Genomic DNA, 25,462 nt, shown 5'->3' with positions numbered 1-25,462 from the left:
CCTCTCCCCGCCCCGAAACAAGATGAATCAGAAGTCACAGAAATACACTTCTCTGTTACAATTCATTATCGACTCCGGGGATCAGCCCTTTCATTTCATGACCATTTTAACCCCATGTGGTTCCTAATTTTAGCCAGGTGCGCAAGACAGCGTCAGCTCTACAGATGCAAACCCCTCGGTACCTGCAGCCATCTTGGCTAACTCCTTGAAGACGAGCTGCACGCTGGACTCGGGGGTTAAATAAACCTCACACACGCGCGTCCTTCTGTGCAATCAGCTCTGGGCCGGCCTGCAATCTTCTGGGCTCCATTCCAAGACGAACGTCAGCTCAGTCTAAAGCATCCTTAGCCACATGCTTCCCCTCCCCCCTCCCCCTCCCAGAGGCCAACGAAATCTTTCCTCCCCAATCTCTAAAATGATTAGCAAAAGACGTAGGCCTGAGCATATAAAACAAAGGGAAATTTTCAGTCTATTCCGAGAGCATTAGTTAATAAAGTTGTCGCATTGTTCTCTCCTTGCACAGAACTTATTAATTCTGCGTCCTCTGCATAAACCAGTGCCAAAACAAGTTCATTTACATGCACTGTCTGTCAAGAAGAGGATTTAAATGTGCGTTTTTTTTGGCACAGCCCCTGCGCTGTGTTCTCCTCTTTGTCTGTTTGTTGTTTTAATGTCTAGCAGCCACAAGAGATCTTTGTTTAACTTTTCACTCTTTTATTTCCTTTATTTAAGGATTATTTATGCATTTAATTTTTTGTCAGTTTTTTCAGATCATTCCAGTCACATTAGAAATGACGTTCTCATGTAAGCACTGGAGGCACAGTGTTGAAGTGGCGAGTCTTGCTGCCTTGCAGCGCTGGGGCCCTGGGGTCCGTCTGGACCTGGGGTGCCCTCTGCCTCTGCCAGTTTACTCCCAGAGAAACACCCCCACGGTCCTAAGACACACTGGTAGGCTAACTAGGTCTGAGTGTGTGCTTGTCTGTGTGGTGTCCTGCCCAGGGTGTATCCTGCCTTATAACCCACTGCTTGCTGGTTAGGCTTCGCCTCCTCCGCAACCCTGTATTGGAGAAAGCGGTTCAAAAATGAATGGACGGCCTTATTGTTTTTAAGCAATAAAAAAAGAATCAAATCGTCAATATGAGTACGATATACTTCCAAGCTACAAATACAGTCAGAAAAGGTCATTTCTATTCATACAATTTTTTACATTCAGATGCCAGTCATTTACCTTTTTGCTCACAACTTCCAAAATAGGAGGTGTTCCAACTTAAACATCTGTGTACTTAAGTGAAAAACACATCCCCAGTTTTCATCAGCCATGGTTATAAAGACACAGCAAGCAAACACAAGAGCTTTATCAGAGCACACCGTCCAATTCCGCACCAAAATTCCATTCCCCGGAACACTTCTCATCGCATTCTACTCAAGGAACTCTGTCGGCTCCCAATAACAAAATTAGGGTCCCGCACAACCTTCATGAAATAATAACTACAGGCTTCTCATGGTCTTTTTCCCCCCCATGACTGGAGCGCAGGTCTGGGCAGCTGACAAAGACACGAGTTTAACGAAATACTGAATTCCATACCTCTGCAACGCTCTGGATCAAGAGTGTAGGGTTCTACTATCAAACCTTGTTATTTCTGGGATGGTAAAGCACAAGTTGAAAGCGTTCAGCTGAATTATGATCAGCTATTTCTCTTCCACAGCAATCCAAGCGTTGAAATCTGCTCCTTTTTTTTCTACCGACGACTCCTCTACCGGAAAAACTGGTGCTCATTTCAGTGAAACACTTCAGCCTCACACTTGGCCAACGTCGCTGTTATATCCTGCTGATGTGTTTTTTTATACATCTGTTTCATTCTGTTGCAAATAAACCTATTGTCTATTGTGCGTTCTGACAGCATAATTTGTCAGATTGCATGTGCGTGTAACACCTACATTTTATATAGATGCCATGGGAATTTATTCCGAACAGTGATTATGCCTTAGATTCACTTCCTTTTGGAGAGTGTCCATGTTCTCCTGCATCATGCACAGAATTGTTCTGAACGCTGTATAGCGGGTGATTTATTTTCAAGCTCTCATTTTAAACACACTTCAATCTTGCGCTAAGGGGCTATGAATGAAACTCTTTAACAATGGGCTGCATTCATGAAACGTTTACCATCGAATTAAATCAGCACCCACTTTTTTTCTCATGAGAAAACCCACAAATCTTTCACACTACAAATTTAAGAGGTACTGAAACACATTCAATGATTTTTTTAAGACTTTTTTATTAAGGGCAATTTTGCTTCCTTATTTAAAACTGAACTTATTTTGTCATATTTGGCCCATGTGTATGGCCAAAGACCTCCATGATCTAAACACTTATGTTTTTATCCACTTTCTAATAATAACACAGATGGCAAAATTATCGCAACGTGGAAGCTGTATATGGCCCAAATATCTTCAATTAAAAAAAAAAATCATTAAGACTAATAATTAAAATGGTAATTATAAAAAATGAAAACTCAATTACTGTTTAAAATAAATTTAGGCTGAAACCTGATTGGAAAAAGTTCTAGGAAGGCAAAGACCGAGACCAATTTTCTCTGGAGTATGTAATTACTGAATAACAGTTAAAAAAAATTATCCAAGATGTAAAGAAGAGTCTGGGCATTGGTATAAAAACAGACTTTCCTTCACTGTGTGAGTTTGTATGTGAGCTGCAATAAGTTCAGATCTAAAGCTTTATGAAGCCTTGGCTGTCTTTATGAAGTCAGCACTAGGTCCACACACTTCTATATGACAACCAAAGATCGTTTTCCATTTACCCAAGACAGCACATATCCAATAAACAAATTAATCGGAGAGACAGAGAACGGATTTATTTTTCTCATCAGTTAACCATTTAGAAGAACATTCCAACTATACAATAATTAAAATCCAGTAAAAAACCACAACAAAGGGTGAATGTTGTCCAGAGAGAAAAAGCATCCGTCAGCGATCCCTGTAGATAATGAAGTGACACTCTCTCTACCTGTTCCTCACAGAGCTGGTGTCCCCAGGAACGCCTCCAGGTCGGCGTTTGACAAGCACGAACGTCTCTTTACCAAAACAGGGGGAGAGAAAAATAAAACACAACCCCCTTTTCGCAGGATGGAACATTTGAAAGTATTCGCGAAAATTGGCCAAATTAAAAAAAACTGCTACATAAAACTGGAGAGGTAAACGCCAGCCTCTGCCGAAAGGCCCATTTTAAGGAAAGCTTACGCAATGGAATATGAAAATTAAATATGACAGGCATAATTGGCTATGTGGATGTGCATTCACAACGACATGTGCAGGGCTTGCACGTGCTCTGAAGTCAGGCGAGCAAGTATGCAAAACAGGAGCAAGTCCCACACTCAAAGGGGATGAGGCTTGCCGACCTTAGATGATCTCGGTGTTAAAACAAAACGGGCCTGCAACGCACACAGAGCCTTATACTGTACACACAGCGTCCTGGCAAGCTCCTCGCGTTATCCTTCACCTAGTGTCCACAAGACCTGAAACGCCACACGCGCTGGCTTCTAACCCTCCTTTTCCAGCAGGGATCATGACGCTGTGCACCGTCACGAGCGCACGGCACCGAGCACAAAGCAGCGCCACCTTGAGGGGAGGGCCGGCTTGTCTTCCTCGGGTGCCCATACTCTTCCTCACCTCTCGGCGGTCCGGGCCACTGAAGCCCTGGAAGGCCCAGGAGTGGAAAAACCAGCGCACTGCTGGCAAACCCTGAAAAACGGCCTGTTTTGCTGCTGCTGAAAAAACACTTCGCCAGACGTGACTTCATGAGGCAGGTTCCAAGTCATCTGACGGAATCTGGCTACCGCGTAACGCTGGGAAACGCAAACATTTGTTTTAGGCATTTGGAGCGACACCTACGAAATCAGTGATGAGGATGAAATCGATCGAGGAGAGAAGCTCGTTAGTAACGGGTAACGTCTGTGGTTGCTAAAGCATTACAGTTTCTTTCCTCGCAGGAAAATTGAAAGAAATGTTTTCCCCTACACATTCCTTCACCACTAAGCACCAGTAATAAATAAGCACATTTATTTTTGCAATTAATATGACTTTTTCAGACAAATGCACATGTACATATATTACACATTCACATATATAAATGAAATATTAAATATAATACACACAAATCCATCCCAACTCACCAGTTTGGCAATGTAGGCAAAACTAAGAATTTCGCACGACAAATATTGGGTATGTTTAATAAATTAGTCAGTGTTGTCCCAACAGCCGAAGTCTAGAGTTTCTTAAATTTACAAGGAGTACAACAGCAGAAAGGAGATTAAATATCTGGTGAGATTTACAAATTAAACACTTCAGGAGAAACAAAACATGGATTACTACCCAAAGAACGCTGTAACATAAAAACCAAAAGACATTTACATCATGATTTCAAAAAGCTGAAATGTCGGGCAGGGCACAAGACGTGTTGAGAGAAATTTTGTCCCGTGTCTGTTTGAGTATGTAGAATCTGCCTGTCTGCAGACATAAGTGAACTCCGTGTTGGTGGAAACATCAAGCTCTGTGCCTGTCATGCCAGCCTCTGTGGTATTCTAAGCAATTTCTCCAGTGCACCTGTATTGATGAAAGAGAGTTTGTCAAGACGATCAAGATGTCTTCATTAAACACAAATCGTGCTCCTGAGCTCAGTCATCTATAATGGGCTGTCAGAGAAAGGAGAATCCTAGAATTTTAGAGGACACAGTGCATTGAAGAGAGCACAGTATTAACCAGTTATGCTCAAAATAAAAAGGTAAATTACCGGTGGACGATACCGTTCTGTAGCTTTAGCTAACATAAAAGTTTCACACCAAGAACTATACCTTCAGGGGATTCAACTGTGAGCACAAGTTATTTTAAGTTATCCATGTTCTATCTGGTGTTGCTTTCACCACGAGTGACGTGATCTTAAGTGCTTCCCAACAGGTATTTTCCCAAACTAAGCATGCATTCTGAAAATTACCAAACATGGAGCGAAACAAATAACGTCTTTATTTATACACACACAACAACACAGAACTGCTATCCTCTCAAACTTGGAATATAGATGTAAATCTGTACTTTTTCACACCCATTTTATAAGCTTGTTCTCTTAAACTTCAAACATTACAAATTCACAAGAGAGAGAGAAATAGACACGCAGAGCAATGCAAGAGTAATCCATGGTCATTTTCATGATGCTGATTACTTGAATGGGTTTCCAAGTGTGATCGTTAAACAGCTAAAATTACAAATCATTCTTTTTTTTCTCCAATACTACTTTAAACCATTTTCAGCCTTGCTCGTCTTGCAGACTGTTTTACAGCTTGCACTCGACAGTTCTATAGTTCTAGCCCTTGCAGACATCCAGAGGAAACATATCCCTGAAGAGTTAAATTGAGGTAACCAGGATCTGGATTACACAAAAACACCAGCAGATCTCCTACAGTCTAAAAATTTATCTTTATAATGGACATTTATTAAACTCGTTCTTTAAGAGACAAGGGTAAGCTTGTGTAAGCTGGTATCTAGTATCCTTGGATGTCTAGGGAATACTGATGTGATTCTAACAAACCATCAGGCATTGTTTAAATTACCTGCTACCTCTGATCTCAAATTTGATTGTGAAGATGTACTGTATATATCATAGCATTGCAGAAGTGATAAGCATCATCTCCCACACAGCCTGAAAAGGAGACAACTGATTTACAGCATGAGATAGCCCCATGAAACATAAGAGGCTACTCCTACCCTGCAAGGAGGGTGCCCAGAGAGTGGCCGCATATTTCTATGCTGTTAATGGTCACACACAGAGAAACACACAAGGGTTAACGAAAATGAGAAAATAATGATCTCAGTCTACTCAGCGAAGGCCAGCAGAAATTTAACTTCTGCTGAAACAGCAAGTTAAAAAAATCTGCCAAGATTTACCTAAGCAGGTTACTAGGAATTTCCTAAGAAGACCAATTCCCCACAAAATTAAGTGTGCAATGGCATGCTTCTTTTAAAGTAAACTCAGTATTTGTGGAGGGGTCATATTCAGGTGGTACAGCAGAAAACACACAAAAAACAAAACTTAAATTCTGGATTCTCAAATCGGTGTTTGGTGTTCAAAAGGGGCAATTAAAATGTCAAAATAGACTAACACAATAAAGAAACGTGCACCTGACCTAGCAGAGTCCTGATAGATCTTGAACTGAACAAAACGATGTGTCTCATGGAGGAAAGGGAAGGATGAGGCCTTCATTCGACTCTCTGTGCTCTAATGATTCAAAACTACGCAAATAAAACGCTGGAATAACACACAATAATGTGTTAAACCAGATGTTTTTGCAATTGCTGGACACTGTGTCCTCACTCGCAAACAAAATCTGTTTGTCGCCGCCAAGAGATTATTTTATTTTCACATTCTAGAGCTCTGCTTCAGCGTGTTTAGAGTTAGAGTTTCCAACAGCACCTGTGTTTAGCCCATACTGGTACCCAAAATGCTCCAAAACAAACCAAAAACGTTTATACAGTTTGAGTGACAACAACGGAGCATCAATTAGAGCCAAGAAACAGCAATTTTACCCAATTTCAAATCCAATGGCAAACATTCTGGTGGGTCTGTTAAACTCTCTCACAAGTTATTTAGTTATTGGCCTCCTTCTGCTTTTACTTAAATATTTTATCAAGCACACCTCCCTCAATCACATAAACAGGGACAAAAGCTAAAACTTCCCAAGGTAAAAACTACATTTTCAGAAATTTTTCTAAGGGTTAAAGGGTTCAGGATTGACAAGGGCTTAAAAGCCCTGTTCGGAACCAGTCGGCGAGTCCGCAGCCTCGGAAAAGGACCCATTCAACAGCATTGCCCTAAAGGATACCTGAATTCACAAGTTTAACCTCTCCAGGAAAACCAGAACCACAGTGCTACCTTCATGCTCACAAGGATTCTGACGTGACTTGCGTTCCAGCTGGACTAAGAAAAAAAAATTTAAAAGAGAGAAAGACCTGTGCATGTGCCAAAGACGCCACTCAAAAGCGCCTCTGTGTGGGGCCAAGCTTCCACACAAATAAACACAGCAAAACCAAGCAAGTGGAATAAAATACCTCCAAAACCCACAGCACAGGAGGAAATGTAACACATGAAAATCACAACGTTTTCTCATTTTTCAGATTAGCGCACCACTTATCCCGAGAGTCTGCCAAAGGCCTGTTAACTGAAACGCGCTGGCTGTGCCGGCAGACGCCAGGAGAGACTACAGTTATCATCCGGGCCGAGTCTGCCCGCGGACGACACAGAACAGCGAGCAGAGTGACCCCGCATCACACTCTGGCAACGCTTCCTTAAAAAAAAAAGCAGTGAAGAGCGTTACAGCCACCAATGCGCCTCAGTTGTCGCATTTGGAGAAACATAAATAGCTCATATAAATCTTATTGCCCAAACGGGAAAAATAAGAACAAGATGTCAGTTCGCACACACACACGCAGGACACACATTACGCCTGATAGTTATATTTCTTCATTTCTGGCAATCTGCAGTACATAGCCGATTCACAAAATGAGCCGTTTGTTTTATTTACTACGACAGACTAAACCAGACTCCGAACAATAGCTCCGGGTTTCCCCCAACAAGCAGCAGAGATCAGTGTACAAGAGGCATTGGTTTAAAACCACAACTGCGGAGTTCAAATGTTTATTTATAGGTAAATTGTTTCCTATTTGGTTCTTGTAAGCTGTTTTCCCCAATGTTGGACTTCAGCAGTCTTTGCAACTTGCCTAACGTATGTTTTTTGTGTGTGAACATTTGAGCTCAGACGGACTAATCCCCAACTCTCATTCCCTGCAATTTTCACACTTCCTTCCTGCACTGAGCGCCCGCGCCATATGTTCAGACACCGTTATTAAAGGAAAGGTGCTCTTTTGATCAATGGCTGACTCCTCCCCTTCCCCTAAAAGTGGGCCTAACTGTGATTAAAAACACAACCACCCCAAGACTACTGAGTGACTAGTGGGCAGAAGAAAAAAAGAAGGCAACAGATTTTTAATAAAAATGATCAAAATGAGTAAAAGATAAAGACACTAACAAAATCTACAAGGATCTTTCTTACCTACCACGTTTTACACCAGAAACCTATCCACCAGGTTGCTTTTTTCATTCATGTTTCATTACACAGCAAAAGTGCCTCTTGAATTTTAGATGTACGGTACAAGCATGCAGATTAAAAGCAGCATTAAATATTTTTAATATACGATAACTTTCAGATGGTCTGTACAGAAGGATACACATGCAGCACAAAAGGATTAGCTTGCAACTATACTACAAATCACTTCTAAGCACTGCAATGTTTATTACAAGAAATTATTTGTACTGAGCTGCTCATTAGTACTGTTAATGAGGACACAGCCTTATGACTGATATCAGAACACACAGCAGTGGGTATTCATTGAAAACGCATTGAACAATTCTGAAAACTCTTCGGAGAAATCTGCATAGATGGTACTATTACAGCACCTGAGCAATTAAAAAAGGAACATTTTCTACTATCAGAAACAGAACTTGATTTCTAATCATCTTATATATGCAGCTAAGCCACTGCATCAAGTCAGGATAATGGCATTTCCATCATCATCATTATCCGCAGTAATGAAAAGACTGTAATAGCAGCAGCAGATACACACTGCTCTGACGAGTGCACTGTTTTATTTCACAAAGTGCTCGCCCATTCACCCCCCACCAGTCACAACCCTGTCAGCGCCCCAACACAGTGGGGCAGGACTGTGCTTGTGCGACACCGAGGTTCGAAACCGAGATCTTCTGAGCGCCCGTCTTGGACCCCGGGTTCCTCACGTCTTGTGATCTCGAACACCGGTGAAGTTTCATGGAAGGGAGGAGAGGAACACCTTGACTTTTTATGCAACTTACCACTCCCCACCTTAAGAAAGAAAATAAAAGGCTATCAGGCTGACGTTATCTCTGCCCTTTGTGCATCCCTCAGCTCTGGTCTGAAGGGGGGTGTGGGGCTCCCAACGTGGAGAAAAACTAACAAGAACAATTCTTTTCATATTAGAAACTTATCATCACCCTTTCCTATTAGAGGCAGTACTCCTGTGATCTCGTACAACTCATCTTCCTAAACACAGCCCAGAGATTAACACCAAAAACAGTCATTTGCACCCCACTACTGTCAGGTGGCTTGTTTTCTCACTGTCTCGGCTCAAAAGGGGGACAAATGCGGGCATCGAGAAACCTTACAGCTACCCTTAATAGGTCTGCTCTCTTACGTACTACGATGCGTCGATCTAAAATAATCCAAACAAAAATACCAGATATATCAGCAGGTAAAAGTTTGATCATAAGATGCTCAAAACCAAAACTACTTTGTCAAGATTTTCACATGGAGGGGTGGAGTTGATTACTAAAAAATGAGTTAGAAAAAAAATATGCGACTTTGCAATGATTCATATGGAAACTACATTTGTAGCTTAGTTCATTTTTTCACAGCTAACTGTTCAAGAGCACACTTGTGCTCCTCGTCCACGCTGACCAGGGGCACGAGAACAAGTGAGGAAATAAAAAAAGTGCAGAGGATGCTAGATTTTATGGATTCAGACTCCTGCGTCACACCGTTACTTACGTCTTTTAAAACCACTCTGTACATTATGCAAAGGGCCTTTCTCAATATGGCTTTATCAGCAGAAGTGAATAATCTTCTCTATTATTGCAACGACAGCCATGGAAACAAACAAACCTGGGGTTATATAAATGTAAAGTTGATGGCTTTACAAAAGACCAAGATTTAGTACAAGCGCATCATCTGTAATTTATTATTCCAAATCCCTCAAAGACAAATTAAAACCAGGAACAAATCAGTTGAACAGAATAATCCGCAAGTATTTTTAAGGCAGAGATTTAGGTTCAGTTTGATTGGTCTACAAAGCTGAGGACCTATTTCAGAACCTCCTATAAAATAACGAGCCTGATCAAGTGCGAACGCAAAACCAAATTATCCTGATGCATAGCAGAGCCTTAACCACTCACTGTTGGGATTATACAACAATGCCTTCCACTCATCAGCATTTTCTATATCTGAAATGTAAATCCTGATAAAAGCATCAACCCTCAGATCATGCTACGCTCAGCGCTCACAGTGCCTGTTTCACGAACGCAACTCTTAAGACTCTTACAGGAGTCATTTTTGAAGAAGCCGGCACTGAAATACTCAAAATGCCCCCCTTTTTTTATATCAGGTACAAAAAAACGTCCCAGCTGTGTTCCTTAAACACGCTTTATGTGAATGTGCAAACACAGACTTGACAATGTGCGATCCCACTGACGCCTATCTTAACATACCACAGCAAATTAATAAATAAGGCAAAGCACACCGGGACAGAGAGAGGGAGCAGTTCTTTCACACAGGGTTCAGCCACCGGTATTTCTGGCAGGTTCCACACTTCGCTCGACTTCGCCTCTCTGTTTCACTTCTGTTCATGCTCAGCGGCACTGAACGCCCCAGTTAGCTCGCCGTTACCGCTCGGCTTATCCTGGAGGTAGGCAAACGTCGCCGCCGGGAGACGGGGCTGGAGGACAGCTCGCACAAGAATGAGAGGGGCAGGGGGCGAGGGGGTGTGGGGGGAGAGAACACACGGCGGGAGCCCGCGCCTGCCCAGGAGGACCGGCGACACAAACCCCGAGCGAGAGCTGCACGCGCCAACAAGGGCATCACAGAAGCGTGCGAAAAAAAGCGGAGGGACCAGAAAAATAATCTCAAGTATAACAAACGTTTTGGTGAAAAGAAAACAAAGAAGGCACCACATGTATGCCTCTCTTGCTGTGCAGGACATTCTAAAACTGTGCAGCAGCCCTGGTCCCGATCCCTCCCAGGATGAAGAGGTTTAAGATGAGCTTCTTGTCCGAGTCTAAAAGTCTTTTTACGTGGCAGGCCCATTGCACATTGTATCAGGACAGGCCGCAGCAGCACAATGGAAACTACTTTCGTAAATGCTTCATTTGTTTGAACAGTTTCTGCTTCGCACACAGTCGGGCCCCGAAACCCCCCAACTGTGGCAGAGGAGGCGCCCCGAGAGCACACTCTCCTGTGTAACGGACACAGCCGGCTGCTGCCGCCTCTCGCCCACGAGGGGAAAGATCAAAGGACCATCATGCATTGTTGCAGCTAACCTTGGAGCCCCCACGTGTTAAGTATTATCGAACCTACCGCTCCTCAAGGCACTGACAACATACAGCAAGCCAGAATTTAGAAATACCCAGAGGCTTTAAAATCATTAGACAAAGACTGCAGCCCTGTCCCCTGAAACATCCTCAGAGGGTAACCACAGTAATTAGTTGTCAGTGCTAAATGAGCCAGCCTTTCACAGCTTCCTCCTTAACCGAACACGCTTTGCACCCTCTCCCAGCTAAAACCAGCTCGGACACATTCAACTTCCACCGTGAGCGGCGCCCGCCCACCTTTCAGTAGTGAATGCTGTGAATTCTTACTCTGTTCCGAGAGGAACCAGGGGCCAAATCTGCTCAGGAAACTTTAAAAATAAAAAATAAAAAAGGTGTCTAAAAATGACAAACGCATCCCCGGACTCTACAAGCCCTCCGTTGAGTGTGCATCTTTCCCCATTCTGTTTAAGCTGCAGATAGGGCAGAGTTACGTACTGACCTCTCAATCTGAAGGCAGGAGTCTACCCTAGCAGAGCCTGTCAGTTTGAAAGGCAAACTAATATTGCAGTCACTCTCCAACACAATGCTCTTCAAAGTCAATGTGCATCATCTTACGAGATCCCGGTATGTTTTTTTTTTTTTGTGGTTGTCAGTACTTGCCTGTACATGCGCGTTGGATTGATTTTCTTCACCGCTTCTCATATTCCGTTCGAAGGCTCACACTTGAAATGTTTCAGAGAAAACAAACCGTTACGTTCCTGTGTCGCTTCACACCTCCGAACCACCCAGTCAGTTTACAAAAAAAGCTCTTATGTTGAGCACTTGAGCATCAATCCTCCTTTACTACTGAGTGCATCTGTGCATCACAGAAAAAGACACACAAAGGAACATTCTGCTAATTGTCACCATTAAGGCTCCTTTCTGTACAAAGTGGCTAGTTATGGGTCTTGCCATTTAGATGGACTTTTCCTGCAGAAAACGGTTTACTCATTTTTAAACAGTGCTGCTGTAACTACAACAGACTAAGGACATTTTAGAAAACAGACCCTTCCGACGGATCAGTTTTATAGAGTACTGAAGATATTTTTCTTATAAACGTAGCAGGATTTCGTGGTTTGGATATGAAACACAGGTATTTAACGTGTACTGCCAAACTCTCTGATGCTTTTTAAATCAATTTTCATCTCACACTGACTTTAATCCCATTGCTTTTGCATAAAAAGACTGTCAATTCAGCAACTGCAATGAAGTACGAGTTAAGATTAAAACTCAACCTGTACGGAGCAGCTACTTCATGTTTCAGCTTTCTACATCAGTAGGGATGTCAGCCAGCAGCAAAGGCAACAAAAATCCAATACTTTATATATTAGGTTCTGATTCAATTGTAAATATTTATAAAACAAAGATCTGTTAGCTGCATAGCTCTAAGCAAAATCTGATTTTAAAGCTCCACAAGAAAGCAGCTCCTTTCTGCTTCTCAAAATCATTAATAGATTATTAAATTCGATTTGGAATACCAGAGAGAAAAAGGTACATGCACATCTGCCACTGATAATTCTGAGGAGATAAAAATCATTAAAAAAAATAAAGTCTTACACAGAAGTCTTGCTTTTGAAAAGCATTTCATTGCTAAATCTTCACCGACAGAACTGCTACCATAACAGTGCTAATTACATTGTGGCCAAGGGCTAGATAGCTAGTACATATCCACCTGTCAGAGTGAATTCTGTCTATTAGCCAGAAAGACAAGTCAGAAACCAGACGTTTCTCCATTCAGTTTATAGATTTTTCCAAGACAGAAATGCTAACATTGATTTTCAAGAACTATATAGTCTTCTAAAGGGATGTGACTTCATAATTCAGAGAAAATGTTTAAACAAGGCAAAAAAAGGTTGACCAAACAATATTATTATTAAAAGCTATACGAATCCAGCAAGAACACGGACTGGAGATAAATTCCAGAGTGCCATTTTCCAACTGCAATAAGATTTCAATTTATTGATCTGAATCTCAAAGTGTAAAAGGTTGAAGATCATATATCAAGCACACCAAAAACTGCCTATACCATAAAGGTACAGATTGAATAACTCACAGTATAATTTTGGTACTTCCAAACTAGGAGTTACTATGGGAAGACAGGGTTTCTGGAAAGATGTTTTTAATTACCTTTAAATTATTTTTTCACAAAAAATGTTGGTGATGGGTTTTTTCCTGCAATATCTTTACGTATATGAACCTACATAATGAAATAAAGTGGATTAAATTGCTTCAATGTACACAGGAATGATGACTCTCAGGACCAAAAATATATGGAATGAGAGACAAAAAAAGGCACAGTTGACAACCAAGGTCCTACAGAGCTTTTCTGGGTATGCTGTTTCTTGACTTTATCCAAACCTTTAAAAATTAAACTTAACTGGGTTTGACTGCCCTAAACGCCCAGTTGTTCCATGCACTTTGTGATGAATTCTTCACAGATGTCTAGGAAGTCCACTGGCCAGTGCCTCTCAAGTCACAGGGCTGATCACCCTTGGCCCTGAAAATTACCACGATGGAAATTACCACCAGACCGCAACCTCAGAATTTCATAAAGAGCCGCGGTCAGTAATGGTCACTGCGGATCCCAGAGGGAGGGGAAATAAAGCCAGAGCTCTGAAGGATGGAGCAAAAGAGAACGCAAAACGTGGTATTTCTTGTCCCGAGCACCTACAATGTGGCATTTATGCCCAAAACATGAAGCACAAAAAAACGAAACAAAAAACATGGTTTATGATATCTTGTTAATATGGTTTGAAATATGGTTTGAAAATGGCCGTTTTGTCTGATAAGACTTGATTCTTACCTGCCCTATTCACAATATTCACCATTAACCATATCGACAAAAAACATATACAGGAAGCAAGCAGTCACAAGATAACTCTCCCTGTCAGCTCCCTTTCTTTAGGGTCGTCGACTTCAGTAGAAAAACAACAACTGGTCAGTGGCTGAAAGTTATGGGGATGTGCGTAAATGCTACTAATAATGATACTCAACCCTTATAAGGCAGCTGGGGTGAAGATCACTGATGCAAATTAACCACGGCATACACAACACGCACAATGGCTTGCATACCAGGTCTGTGCTGTGATTAATTCCATCCGGCAGTTGATCTTCTGCAAACGTCTCATTTCTGTGATCTTGGTCGAGCCTTTGACGTCCTACCTACAGAGACCACTCTGCAATGCGCATCTCAAGTTCTGTCATCATCAGCTCGTCTTCTCGTTCCAGCTCATCTTGCGTTTTGCCACCTCTTCCCCCCTGCGTTTTCTAGCTGCCCCGTGCCCTAATCCTGCAGTTCCCTCGGCCTCTCTAGCTCATCAGCCTCTAGCTCTCCTCTCGGTCCCCGCTGGCCCCCCGATTCCAGATCCCACACTCCACACCTGGAGCGGTGCCACAGCCCCACAGCAACTACTGCAGGCGCCAGAACCCACCGGGGAGAAGGAAGGAAAATCCAGAAATATCTCCAGCCACAGGGAGAAGCGCCCAAGAGCCCATGCTCACACCAGGACTGTCCGAGTGCTCCTTCAAAGCTCAAGGAACGGTCTCCCTCAGCTCCGGAGACCACAGAGTGAGTGCTGGGCCCCGGGAAAAGAAAAGGAAACTGCCTGTTCCCAACTACCGTAACACGTTTCAGGACACCGGACCCATGCTGCAGCCTTATCTCCTAGTCCTACATGGACCCTCACGGAAGGCAGTCAGGCCACGGATGACTTTGTGTCATTTTCTCCTCACACCTCGCAGAGACTGAAACAGCATTTTTAAAATGTTTACGAAAACACAACAGAAACCACACACATGAAAAATAATATTACCTCAAGAGATTCTGCAAGCATTGCTCAAAACATGATGTGGATCCCTGATGAAGGTTTCAGTCCCCAATCTTATTCTCTCATCTTTAAGCAACATCCTGACACTGCTTACCTTCTGAGAGCCCGTTACATTATTTTTGCCTTAAAAAGGGTTTTAAGCGTTATTTTCATAAAGGATTTTGGTTAAGATTTAACTGGTACAGTGTGATGGGAATGAATTCACAAAGTTTCAGAAATCTATGCTGTAGGCTATCGTTTGCTCTGGGTCATACACATATCTATTGCCATTATACTACTCACAACCTTTCACTTTTCTGAAAAAAAAAACTCCCTGTGCTCCAAAAGTGAGAGGAAATCTATTTAGCAGCCCTCAGAGCAACATTCTGAGGGATTTGGAAGACACTTTGTGGTGTTTTCTCGCTAAAAAACAAAACAAGTGGCACTGCAGCTCAGCAGCACATCTCTGAATACAGCCCTGAGTTAAACAACTTCCATTCCTTTTTAGATTTCAAAGCTGTCAAATTTAAAAACAAAATACTATATTTCACATATTCGTAAGAGCTGAAAAGACATTCTAAGGAAAAGGCAGAATGCTTCTGTCAGATAAACTGCCTCACTTAAATTTGAAGACAAGGTTATCAGATAAGTGCAGAGATTTTATCTTGAACAGATGGAAAAAAAATGCAAAGTGACTATTATAGTATTATTTCTGAACACACAGAAAGAAGTCCTCCTTCAGGGATAAGGAGAGGCTTCTGAATGCTGGCATCACTTACGCGAAACGCAACGGATGAAGCACAACGTCTCAGGTGCTGCCGAAAATATTAGTGGCAGCAACATTTGCGCCAGCAAAATTGAACAGGAGGCCCAGAACATTTGCATTATGGCTTCATGTCGACCCTCCCTCCATTCATCTTAACAGTTCCTTCCCTTCCGCCCCATTAATCCCGTCAATCGAAAAGCCTCAAACAGGAGACCTCCTGAGAGGCCGCGCTGGTAAAGGTGCACTCAGGCGATCCCGGGTTCGAGCCTGGGTCACATCACGAGCCGACTCCAGTCCCCCAAGCTGCAGGATAAACAGACTGGGTTCGGGGTTTTCTCCGCTCTCTGTGACACAGTGGGCCCCCCTGGGGTCCCAGGTAACTGCAGCCACGCGGCCCCGTCAGTGAGGACCGTGCCTCTCCTCCGGCCGGCGCTAAGCCGCCTGCGACTCGAGAGGCCAGGCGGCTCCCTCGCTCTGCCCCGTGTGCGGCTGCGGCGTCTGCAGCCGAGGAGGAGGCGAGAAAGAAAAACTGGCCATTCCAAAATCAGGTGGGGGGGAAAAAACGAAAAACAAATGAGCAGCTCAAAAATAAGAAAAAACAGAGGGAAGAGCCATTTTGGGCACAACGTGACAAGGCTTCTTATAATAAACTTTACTTTGAGAGATTTTAGTCAAGGTATGGCCTCCGGTCTCTGCTGTTCCATATTAAAGAGAACCAATCCACACCTTCAGCTCAGAGATCAGCACACTGCAGGTGCCTACAGTGTTACTGGCTTGCTTTTCAGCACTATACAAGCACAAGTGGCTCAGTCCTCCCCTGCAACATGTGTGCGTTACCTCCTCCAGGCACACATCAGCACCAGCCGTGCTCTCCACCTGAAAAAACCTGACCTCCGACCTCAAGGATTTCCATGCTAATCACTTAGCTGGGACTGGAAATCCAGATGTGGAAGTCTGGAATATCTTAGCATGTTTCAAGAGAAGCCACAAAGCGCCAAGAGAAGGAGGGCTGTTCATTCAGCGCCAAAACAAGCTGAAGTTTTACAACTCCATAAAGAGGAAAATCCACAAAAAGATTAGTATGCTGGGGTGTACTACCAGCCCTTATCAAACGCCATTCACTATACAATACAGAACTCAAATTGAGGGCTAAAGACGGTAATCCAGATCCCTCAATTTAATTAAAAAGCAGGCCATGTGTCAGAAATGTTATGTCCAACATTAAATCTGCTGTACAATATCTTTAGTTGTAAGGGCTTAATCTAATTTTACACCCATTAGCTGTGCAGGAGTAAAAGAAGCTTTTATCGTTAAGTTTCAGAAGTGTACATTTCAGATTTGAAAGGGTATCTGAACATCTTAAATATTGTTATATGATCTTGCCCTGTTTCAGCTCCATTTCTGAAATGTCTATGTTTTTGCCCCCTCTAAATTTTGTGAGGTTAAACTTTGAACTAAATGTTTCAGGAGTAAGGTTATTGTGACCAAACTTTGACCACAATAAGTAGTTACAGTACAGTGTTAAATATCTATATTTTCATTTTCTAACCTCATAGTAGTACTCAAAGAAGATGCAAAAGCTCTGCCAAGTAACCTGCCTTCAAAGGACCTTCATTGCTATGGCAACAGCATGTTTCTCGGTAACCAAGTCTGAGGCGACCTATGATACATAAATGAAAGATGTCCAAACTCTGACTGAATCCTCCCTGCAGCAGCAGGCACATTCTGTCATAAAAACCTACCAATTTCCACCGGTGGGATTGCACTGCATCAAAAACCACAGTAGCCAATGGTTCATAGAGCAGGTACTGCAGGTTATCTAAAAATAAACAGCTGTTCCTGAAAAAAAGACTACCTTCTGCATCACAGAAAAGCTTAAACGGAAGAAGGCTTATTACACTGGAGGTGTAGGATAGCATGACTTGAGAAAATACAAATATTAAGTTTCGGTGAGAAGATTGGTATCATGAGAGGAAAATACGGAAATTCTGGGATTGCTTCCTCTTGCTATTCCTGTGTACGAAAGCAGTGATCAGTTACGCACGGACAGTGCCATGGATTGCAAGTCCGGCATTGGAAATCTGTTTTGATATGCCGTGCAACACACAAGGCCTTTAATTTTAACATGGATTTGCATAAATGCACCCTTGACAATCAAAGCTTAAGTGTACTAAAATAAGCAAAATGGAGACAGAACGAGATGTACCCTGGGCACTACTGCTTCCTAAGAGAAAAATTATAGGTTTCGCGCAGAAAAAGTCTTTAAAACCTTGTTGAAAATAAATCAAGCTGCTATTTAGAAATAGGGCAGATCTGCTTTACATTAATTCAATTTAAAAGCAGCACAGTTAGATGGAGGAAAGACTTAGTGGTTGTTTTATACAAGAAAAAAAGAAACTTGCAAATCCTTTAAAAGGGCTTTGAAGATAAGCAGTCCTGAAGCAGGTCTTTTTCTACTTTCTATGCGTCCATGCATCGCACCACATACACAAAAACGGGATTGTTTTTGTTCAGGAAATTATCTGAAAAGAGCATGTTGAGTGCAGTTGATAGTCTTTTCCACAGGTTTTATTTGGGGAGGGAAAAATGGCTTACATGTAATGATAATCTGCCACCAACCCCTTGATGAATATGCTAATTCTTACTCTAGCTGCTCATTAATAATTAATCAACACATGCTTTAGCAGGGGTCAGAATCCTCAAAGACATACAACTTCTTCAAAGCCCAGTGGGACAGATCAGAAACATTTAACCAAGCACCACAACTCACGAAAGAGGAGGAAGCTCTCCTCTGTGGCACAGGGCTTTGCCGAGTGGACAGAGGAGCTCCAAAAACTCTGCCGAAAGAGCAGCCTGACAGATACATTTTATAGACAGGAAGCAACTGTCCAGTGGAAGTAAAAATCCAGATGAAATCTCTGAAGACCCAACTCATCAGACGCGTACTGTAACAAATATCACTTTCTCACTACATTCCAACCAAATTGCCCAGCATTTTAGGTTTAAAGTCATAAAATGATCCTAAAATATGGGTCAGCAAGCCTAATTCTTCTCCCTTTTAAAAATGATATACACATTTTCTGAAAAATGTCTACTTTTGGTCACAGGTTGCTGCTGGTGCTGCGTATTGGGTACATGCAATCAGAAACGTGGATTTCCCAGTGTTGTGGGGCTGTCCGATAATCTTTCATTCACCATTTTTCTTTTCTGTCTCTGAATTTCTTCAGCTGTGCCCATATGAAGAGGAAGTCCTAGCTGCAATCCTAGTGCCTCCCAATCAGGGATAGAGAGACCCTGGGCTTCATTTACAGAGAAGATGATCAGACCTCCAGAGGCACAGCACCGATTTCTGAACATTATGACTTCCGATCACAAGAATAACTGAACAACCATGTTCAAAATGAACCCTGTTATTAATCACATAGCTTTATCATTAACTCAATTTGCATCTTTCACATTTAACAAAAACCCAAATTGCATGAAAACAGTCTGTTAACATCATACAGCTGTTTTTTTTTAAATACACATACCAAAAAGAATTTTCATTGAACTGCTACAAATAAGTCACCCTAGGGTTTCTCCATTGTTTATAAGTCACAAGCAAATCATGTTTTATGCATTTCATTTCCATGAGTCATGTGAAAATTATTTAAAGAAGTAAGATATGTCTGAAACTTGGTTTAATTTTCCCTTACACTGGGCAGCATTCAGCATTCAGCACATTCATTCAAGACATTAAGAGCAGTCATCATTTTCACAGAACATAAGCACAGAGTCAGGAGCAAAACAGCTCAGCAGAAGTTTACAAAAGTGTAAAAGAGCCATATCAACAAAGGTAACAAAAACACAATTAAATTTAAATAAATGTATTCTCAGTTTGGAGGAATGCAATGAAGTTAGTTTGACAGCACAGCATGAAATGTAGAAGATCAGGAAAATTTAAGACGTAAGACCTACAAAACAGAAACATCCTTAAACTGCAACTGGAATAAATTGCCCTGACGGCAGCACTAATGGCTACAAGTGACTTTGCTGTCCCTGCGTGTCGTTGCCAAGTGAGCAGACTGTCTGCTGAAACAAACGAAGTTTAAACCACTCCAAACCTGAGGCATGAAATAAAAATGCAAATATGAATATTCCCTCTGTGGAATTCAGAACCGGGAACTTCATGCTATAAAATCCTGAGTTCATGGACCGCAAGGCTGATATACATCTGCCACGTTTATGATGTGACAACTCCTTCCTGTCAAGGGGTTGCTAGCAATCGTGAGCCAAGCTGTGTTTTTCAGACCCTCCATCTATTCTGTGTAAATGCCTGCTGATGGTAGGTTTTTTTTAAATCTGCTTACACATATGCAAGAAGATCCACCTTTCCCCTTACAGTGAAATTGACAGAGGATGTTCTCAAGCTTTCTTTTAAAACCGTTGTCTGTCTATAATCCTATAACCTGGCAACAAAGTGAGAACTGCTGTAATATGGTACAGACATTTCATACTCTGCTCTGAAGAATTAACAGCTTCCAGAGATAATGAGCATTATTATTATTACTGCTGCTATCTTTCCTGTGGTGCATAATGTATTTATTTTAGAACAGGATCAGAACGCCAGAAGCCTGGGGCACTAACGTAGACAATCTACCTGACTCTGGCTACCCATAAACCACTCCCCTAAATCAGGAAGGATGGGGAAAAATACAGTAGGCTTTAAAACAGCCTTCAAAAGGATTTGGCAAACAGATACACAGGAAGTGTGGCTAATTCAAACTTATACTGGCTAATAAAAGGCATACCAACAGTTTACAAAGCAAACAATTCAAAGAGAATTTGTCTCACCATTTAAGGACATTTTTTAGTTTTAAATTGAACACTTCAGTGTTCACTTCACTTTCATTTAACACTTTGTATTGCAATGTATAAGTAAATGTAATTGAGTAAGTGAAATAAAGTAATCAAGGCTAGTCTATGCAAGTACAAATTGTCAAATGCCTGTACAGGACAAGTCTCATTGCTCATGTGAACAAACCACAATATTTTAGAGTACTGCATATTTTATTAATTATTGAAACTTTAAAAAATATTACATTCAACTAAAAAGTTTGAAGAATAGGCATTACAGAAATTACCAATTTATCAGTAAACTCTTCTAGCAAGCGTAATTTGTGCATCTGTTTTTATAAGTTCCAAACCATGAACGAGACAAGCCCACATATTATTTTTTCCATTAAGAAATTTTAATTTTTTCTTCAAATAATTACAGTCCACATTCTCTCAACTCTTCCACCAAGATGATTACATTACCATTCTTCAGTTTAACCCACTGTAATTTCACAGCTCTGAAAGGGAATTTCACCTTAAAACCATTCAAGGTTTCATCATCAATGAAGACACTGTTTCTCAAAAACACATGCATAACACTTCTAAGGAGTCTGAAAAACTGCACCTTTTAAAAAAAGTGGAATGGAAGACATGATGGCAGAGAGAGAAATGGATTCACAAAAGCCTCTTTCTTCCTCTCCTGTCTTGGTATTCAATTATCATCTACCAAAAAAAACTCTGCCCTTTATACGACAGATAACTGTATTTACAAGCACCGCTTTGTCACCAGATACAACACAAGTATTGAAGGCACAGAATGCTCAATTGTTGTCTTATTCTAAGAGCAAATCACACAATAAATCAGTTTAGGTCTAAGGTTCTGAAGCGTGTGTTCTCAAGAAGGAACTCTGCAAAGAAAAAAACTAAAATTATCCCACATTTTTTTTTTAATGACACTTCTCAAAACAAGACTACGTATGCAAAGAGTTAAATATTTTGTCAAAACTAAAAACTAAATCGATCGATAAAACTCCTCTCTGTCACTACCATTCTTTCATAACCGACCTCTTGTTTTTTTTTACTGGAAACAGGCTGTGACATGCACTTTAGCAAAGCACAGATGAGCCGCGAGTTTAAGAGAAACGTAAGGAAATCAGAACGTATGCTCAGAACACAAAGACTCTAAATGTAGTGTGAAGGCCGCAAAAACGTCCCTCCGTTTGGGGATTAAAGTTACAGGAAATCACCGCCTACTTGCAAACAACTTAACCCCAGGGAAGCATATACATAAGAAAAAGTGTTGAATGCAAAGGGAATCTTCCTACATTTACAACCCAAGTCAAAAACAGATTATGACTGAAAACAAAAATATATTTTTAAAAATAAAAACTTGCAGTCAATACCTATAAACCCTTTGCATGCATGCTCTTAATTGCTATACCAATAGGGCAACACGCATTCCTACTATCCACCAAGTCTGATCTGCTTCAATATGAAAGGCAGGAGCTCTTGGCTAAGAGTATTTGATTTGTCTCTGCATTGTTTTCATAACAGGGACAGATGTATTTGTCTTAATAATCTTCCACCCATTTTTCCAGAGCAGAAATAATGAAATGACACAGATATACCCACACCCTTCCAATATTTAAATTAAACATGAACAAAAAAATGAAATCAGCTACCGCTGTTCTGCAGGGATGTAGGGTCTTTATTAAAATAAACTTTAGCATCTAACAGGGAGATGACCAGCCAAACATCCTTCATATTGTGTGTCACTCAGACGCATATTCCCTTCACAGGATGTTCCCAGGCCAGGGGAACTACCGCAGTAATTGTATTTAATGCAGCAAAGCAGGAAAAGACCCCTCTTCTGCATTAGCACAATAAAAACAACAATCACGTTTTGACAAAGCTCATGTCTGTAACACGCCAACACATAATAGCAAATTCAATGCGAGGTCTACACTGTATTTCCTTTACACGCATTTTAACAAAAAGTAAAATTTAAATACAGAAAAAAAGAAAGCAATTGTTCTAGTCTGTGATCTAAATTTCATTATTTCTTGATTGTGCTATTTTTGTGAATTATCTAATAATTAAAACAGGCTGGATATTATTTCTAGTTTTCACCACGTGCTAATTTACAGTACAGTCATTAAGAAATTCACATTAAAGGTCTCCAATAACATTGCCGGCATACAGAGTTATTCATTTAGTCTGTAACACAGATCAATACTTCAGATTCATTGAAAAGCTCTATGTGAAAAACATATACAGAGATATTAACACATGCATGCACATAGCAGACATATGGCTCTACACAGGCTAAACAACTTTTAAAGACAATGAAACTCTTCAGTACATAAGAACCCTTTTCAGTCCTTAATGCCCAACCAAACCCAATATTAAAAACACTGCAACAGCTAAATTAATACTTTCAGATGTCAACTCATATAATTCTAGTGTACAGTACTACTTGTGCTTTCACCCAACAGCCTTAAAGGTCAAGCAGTGCTCTTCAATATGGTCTGCATTTATCCTATTCACTTCCAATAAACAGGTACTGCGCACTTGAAATAAACACAGACATGCCCAACTTTTGACAGCATTTTCAAGCACGATGAGACAGTTTTGAAGATGGCAAATGTACGCAGTATGTACTGTACCTCTCCACGTTTTATTCAGCAAGGAAACTGTTTAGCAGTATCTCCTTGCCCTAACAGCATGCATGTACCATGCCAATTCCAGGTGGACATATAAGGTTTCAAACACCAGATGTGCTAACTGAATGCATGTATAACGCAAAAAAAAAAACTGTACAGGAGAATGATGAATACTGATTACGTTTTTTTTATAGGCTCCTAATTAACACTTACAAAAAAAACAACAGTAACTTTCTCAGTTGTGCCCGGGGATACAGCATGAATCCTTAATTAGTTACTGATCAACTGTAAGACACTGCAACATCTAATTACAATAGCAATTAATAAAGGAAACAGTATTTATTACTATTATTATTATTGAGGACAGCAGTAATACAATATCATAAGAGGGCTACATGACTATGCATGTTTTTCCCAAAGAGAAAAGCCTATTAAATCACAGGCTCCACATGTGTTTCTACCCTACCTGATGCACTGAATTGGCTGCTTCCCAGGGTAGTAGGTCTGTTTTTTCCGCTGTTTACAGGTGGAGAGAACATCTAAAAAACAAACGAATAGAGAATAAAATTATACTTTAAGTGCCTCACAACATGAGCTTTTCCTCATCCCCTACATCAGTGAACAACCTTGTAAAAATACTTCAAAAACACAAATTCTTCCTGACATGCATTTTACATATAAAGCATATTACAAGACCTAATTAAAATGGTGTATTTTCAGGTTTGTTAATTTTTAACAAATCTGAATTGTTGCGATAACTTTCTCATACCACTTGGTCTGAAATCGATCCATATTTTAACACAGATGTAATATATGCAAAGCGTTTGAACACTGTACACATCGCCATCCTTTTATTTAATGAATAATATGGCAAAAAATGAGTCAGAATCACACGGTTATTTCATGAAACTATGCAATGAAACCGACTACAAACCCGAGTGTGCATGAAGGAGAAATGGAAACTCCTGCTCGAGATCTGCTAATATAAAGCAATTTTCTGTCCGTTTAAAAAAAAAACTGCATATGCCTCAAGGAAAGTAAAAAAAAATTTGTTCTCTTAAATGCTAGAATGCATTCTTCGGTCATTTTGCACAGAACTACCTTGATTTAAAAAAAAAACAATCCATCTTTAAACACAGCACGATAAACCCAACAAACCTTAAAATCAGATTATAACACGTAGATTGGGTCAAAGCATTTTCTTTTTCCTTATCTAGATGGAGTGACCCAGAGTACAGTATTTAATCTGAAGAGGTCTAGACGTTACAACTAAGTTCAGGTGTCTCGCAATGAGTCATTAACCCAGAACCTACGGGTGGACAACTTCCAGTCTGCCTTGTAAACGGATTTCCCTTGGAAGAGGAGGAAAGCAGTATGAAAAAAGACAACATGTAACGTCTGTCCTACCGCGCTAAAATCCAGCAGATCGCTGAGCTCCTTATCAGTTCCAATAGCGGCAATCCGCTGTTGAGGGTTCATCTTGGGCTCCTTTAACTACACCTAGAAAACAAGCACGGAAAACGAATCTCCTTCATTTTAAGGTTTTGTTTTTTTTTTACGAGACGTAGACCAGCTACAATCGGGACGACCAGTAGCTCTTTAATCACCACTAAAATTAAAGGCTTCTCCGCGTTATCCTCCCAACGCCGAACTCCACAACACGCTAAATAAAAAAATCAGCTAATAACACACAAAACTTGATTTGGTTTGCGGGTGCTTTCGGCGATCACCGCTGTGTCCGATTTTTTTTTATTATTTCACAGAACATACATCACGCAATCCAGTTCGAAAGAAATATAAATATTTAACCTGGCAATTTCCCACAAACGTATATTCTTCATGGGCAGCAAAAACTAGCCTAGCACTTGGCAATAGTTGTAACAATAGAATCGACTTTCCGTGTGGACTCTGCGCTACGTGTTTACCTCTCATACTGCTCCAAACACAATTGGAAGAGCCAAAACCCGTCTAGGGAGTTAAGAAGACACATTTCTCACTAAAAATCGATATAATGCAATGCTTCAACCCAATTTGCGCTGGACGGTTTAAATGCACGCCACAAGCTCCCGAGAAGTGACATTCGCATCCGCAACATCGGTCTGCGTTGATTTTGGCCAATAAAGACACAGGAGCAGCCCATTGTAGAATTTGCTTGTACGATAGCAACTAACTTTCTTTCACTCGGTGTTGTTTTTTT

General features: G+C 41.0%; 1 protein-coding gene across 6 annotated transcripts in view; it reads right to left on the bottom strand.

The window, feature by feature from the left end:
- Window positions 1-25,462, bottom strand: part of tcf12 (transcription factor 12) — a 119,293-nt gene that overhangs the window by 92,967 nt on the left and 864 nt on the right. For 4 of the 6 annotated variants that reach the window (XM_088640954.1, XM_088640953.1, XM_088640956.1 and 1 more), the window contains exons 2-3: window positions 24,673-24,765; window positions 23,732-23,804 (exon numbers count right to left, since the gene is read on the bottom strand). In XM_088640954.1, the coding sequence (XP_088497080.1) occupies window positions 23,732-23,804; window positions 24,673-24,744 (145 nt within the window). In that variant the 5' untranslated portion in view covers window positions 24,745-24,765. Of the gene's footprint in view, window positions 1-23,731; window positions 23,805-24,672; window positions 24,766-25,190; window positions 25,210-25,462 lie in introns of those variants that run through there. The other 2 variants (XM_088640955.1, XM_088640958.1) reach the window with 2 other exon arrangements.

Source organism: Lepisosteus platostomus, chromosome 7 (genome assembly GCF_059453375.1).
Source record: "Lepisosteus platostomus isolate fLepPlt1 chromosome 7, fLepPlt1.hap1, whole genome shotgun sequence".
Lineage (NCBI taxonomy): Eukaryota > Metazoa > Chordata > Actinopteri > Semionotiformes > Lepisosteidae > Lepisosteus > Lepisosteus platostomus.
This window is presented reverse-complemented; position numbering and strand designations above follow the sequence as displayed.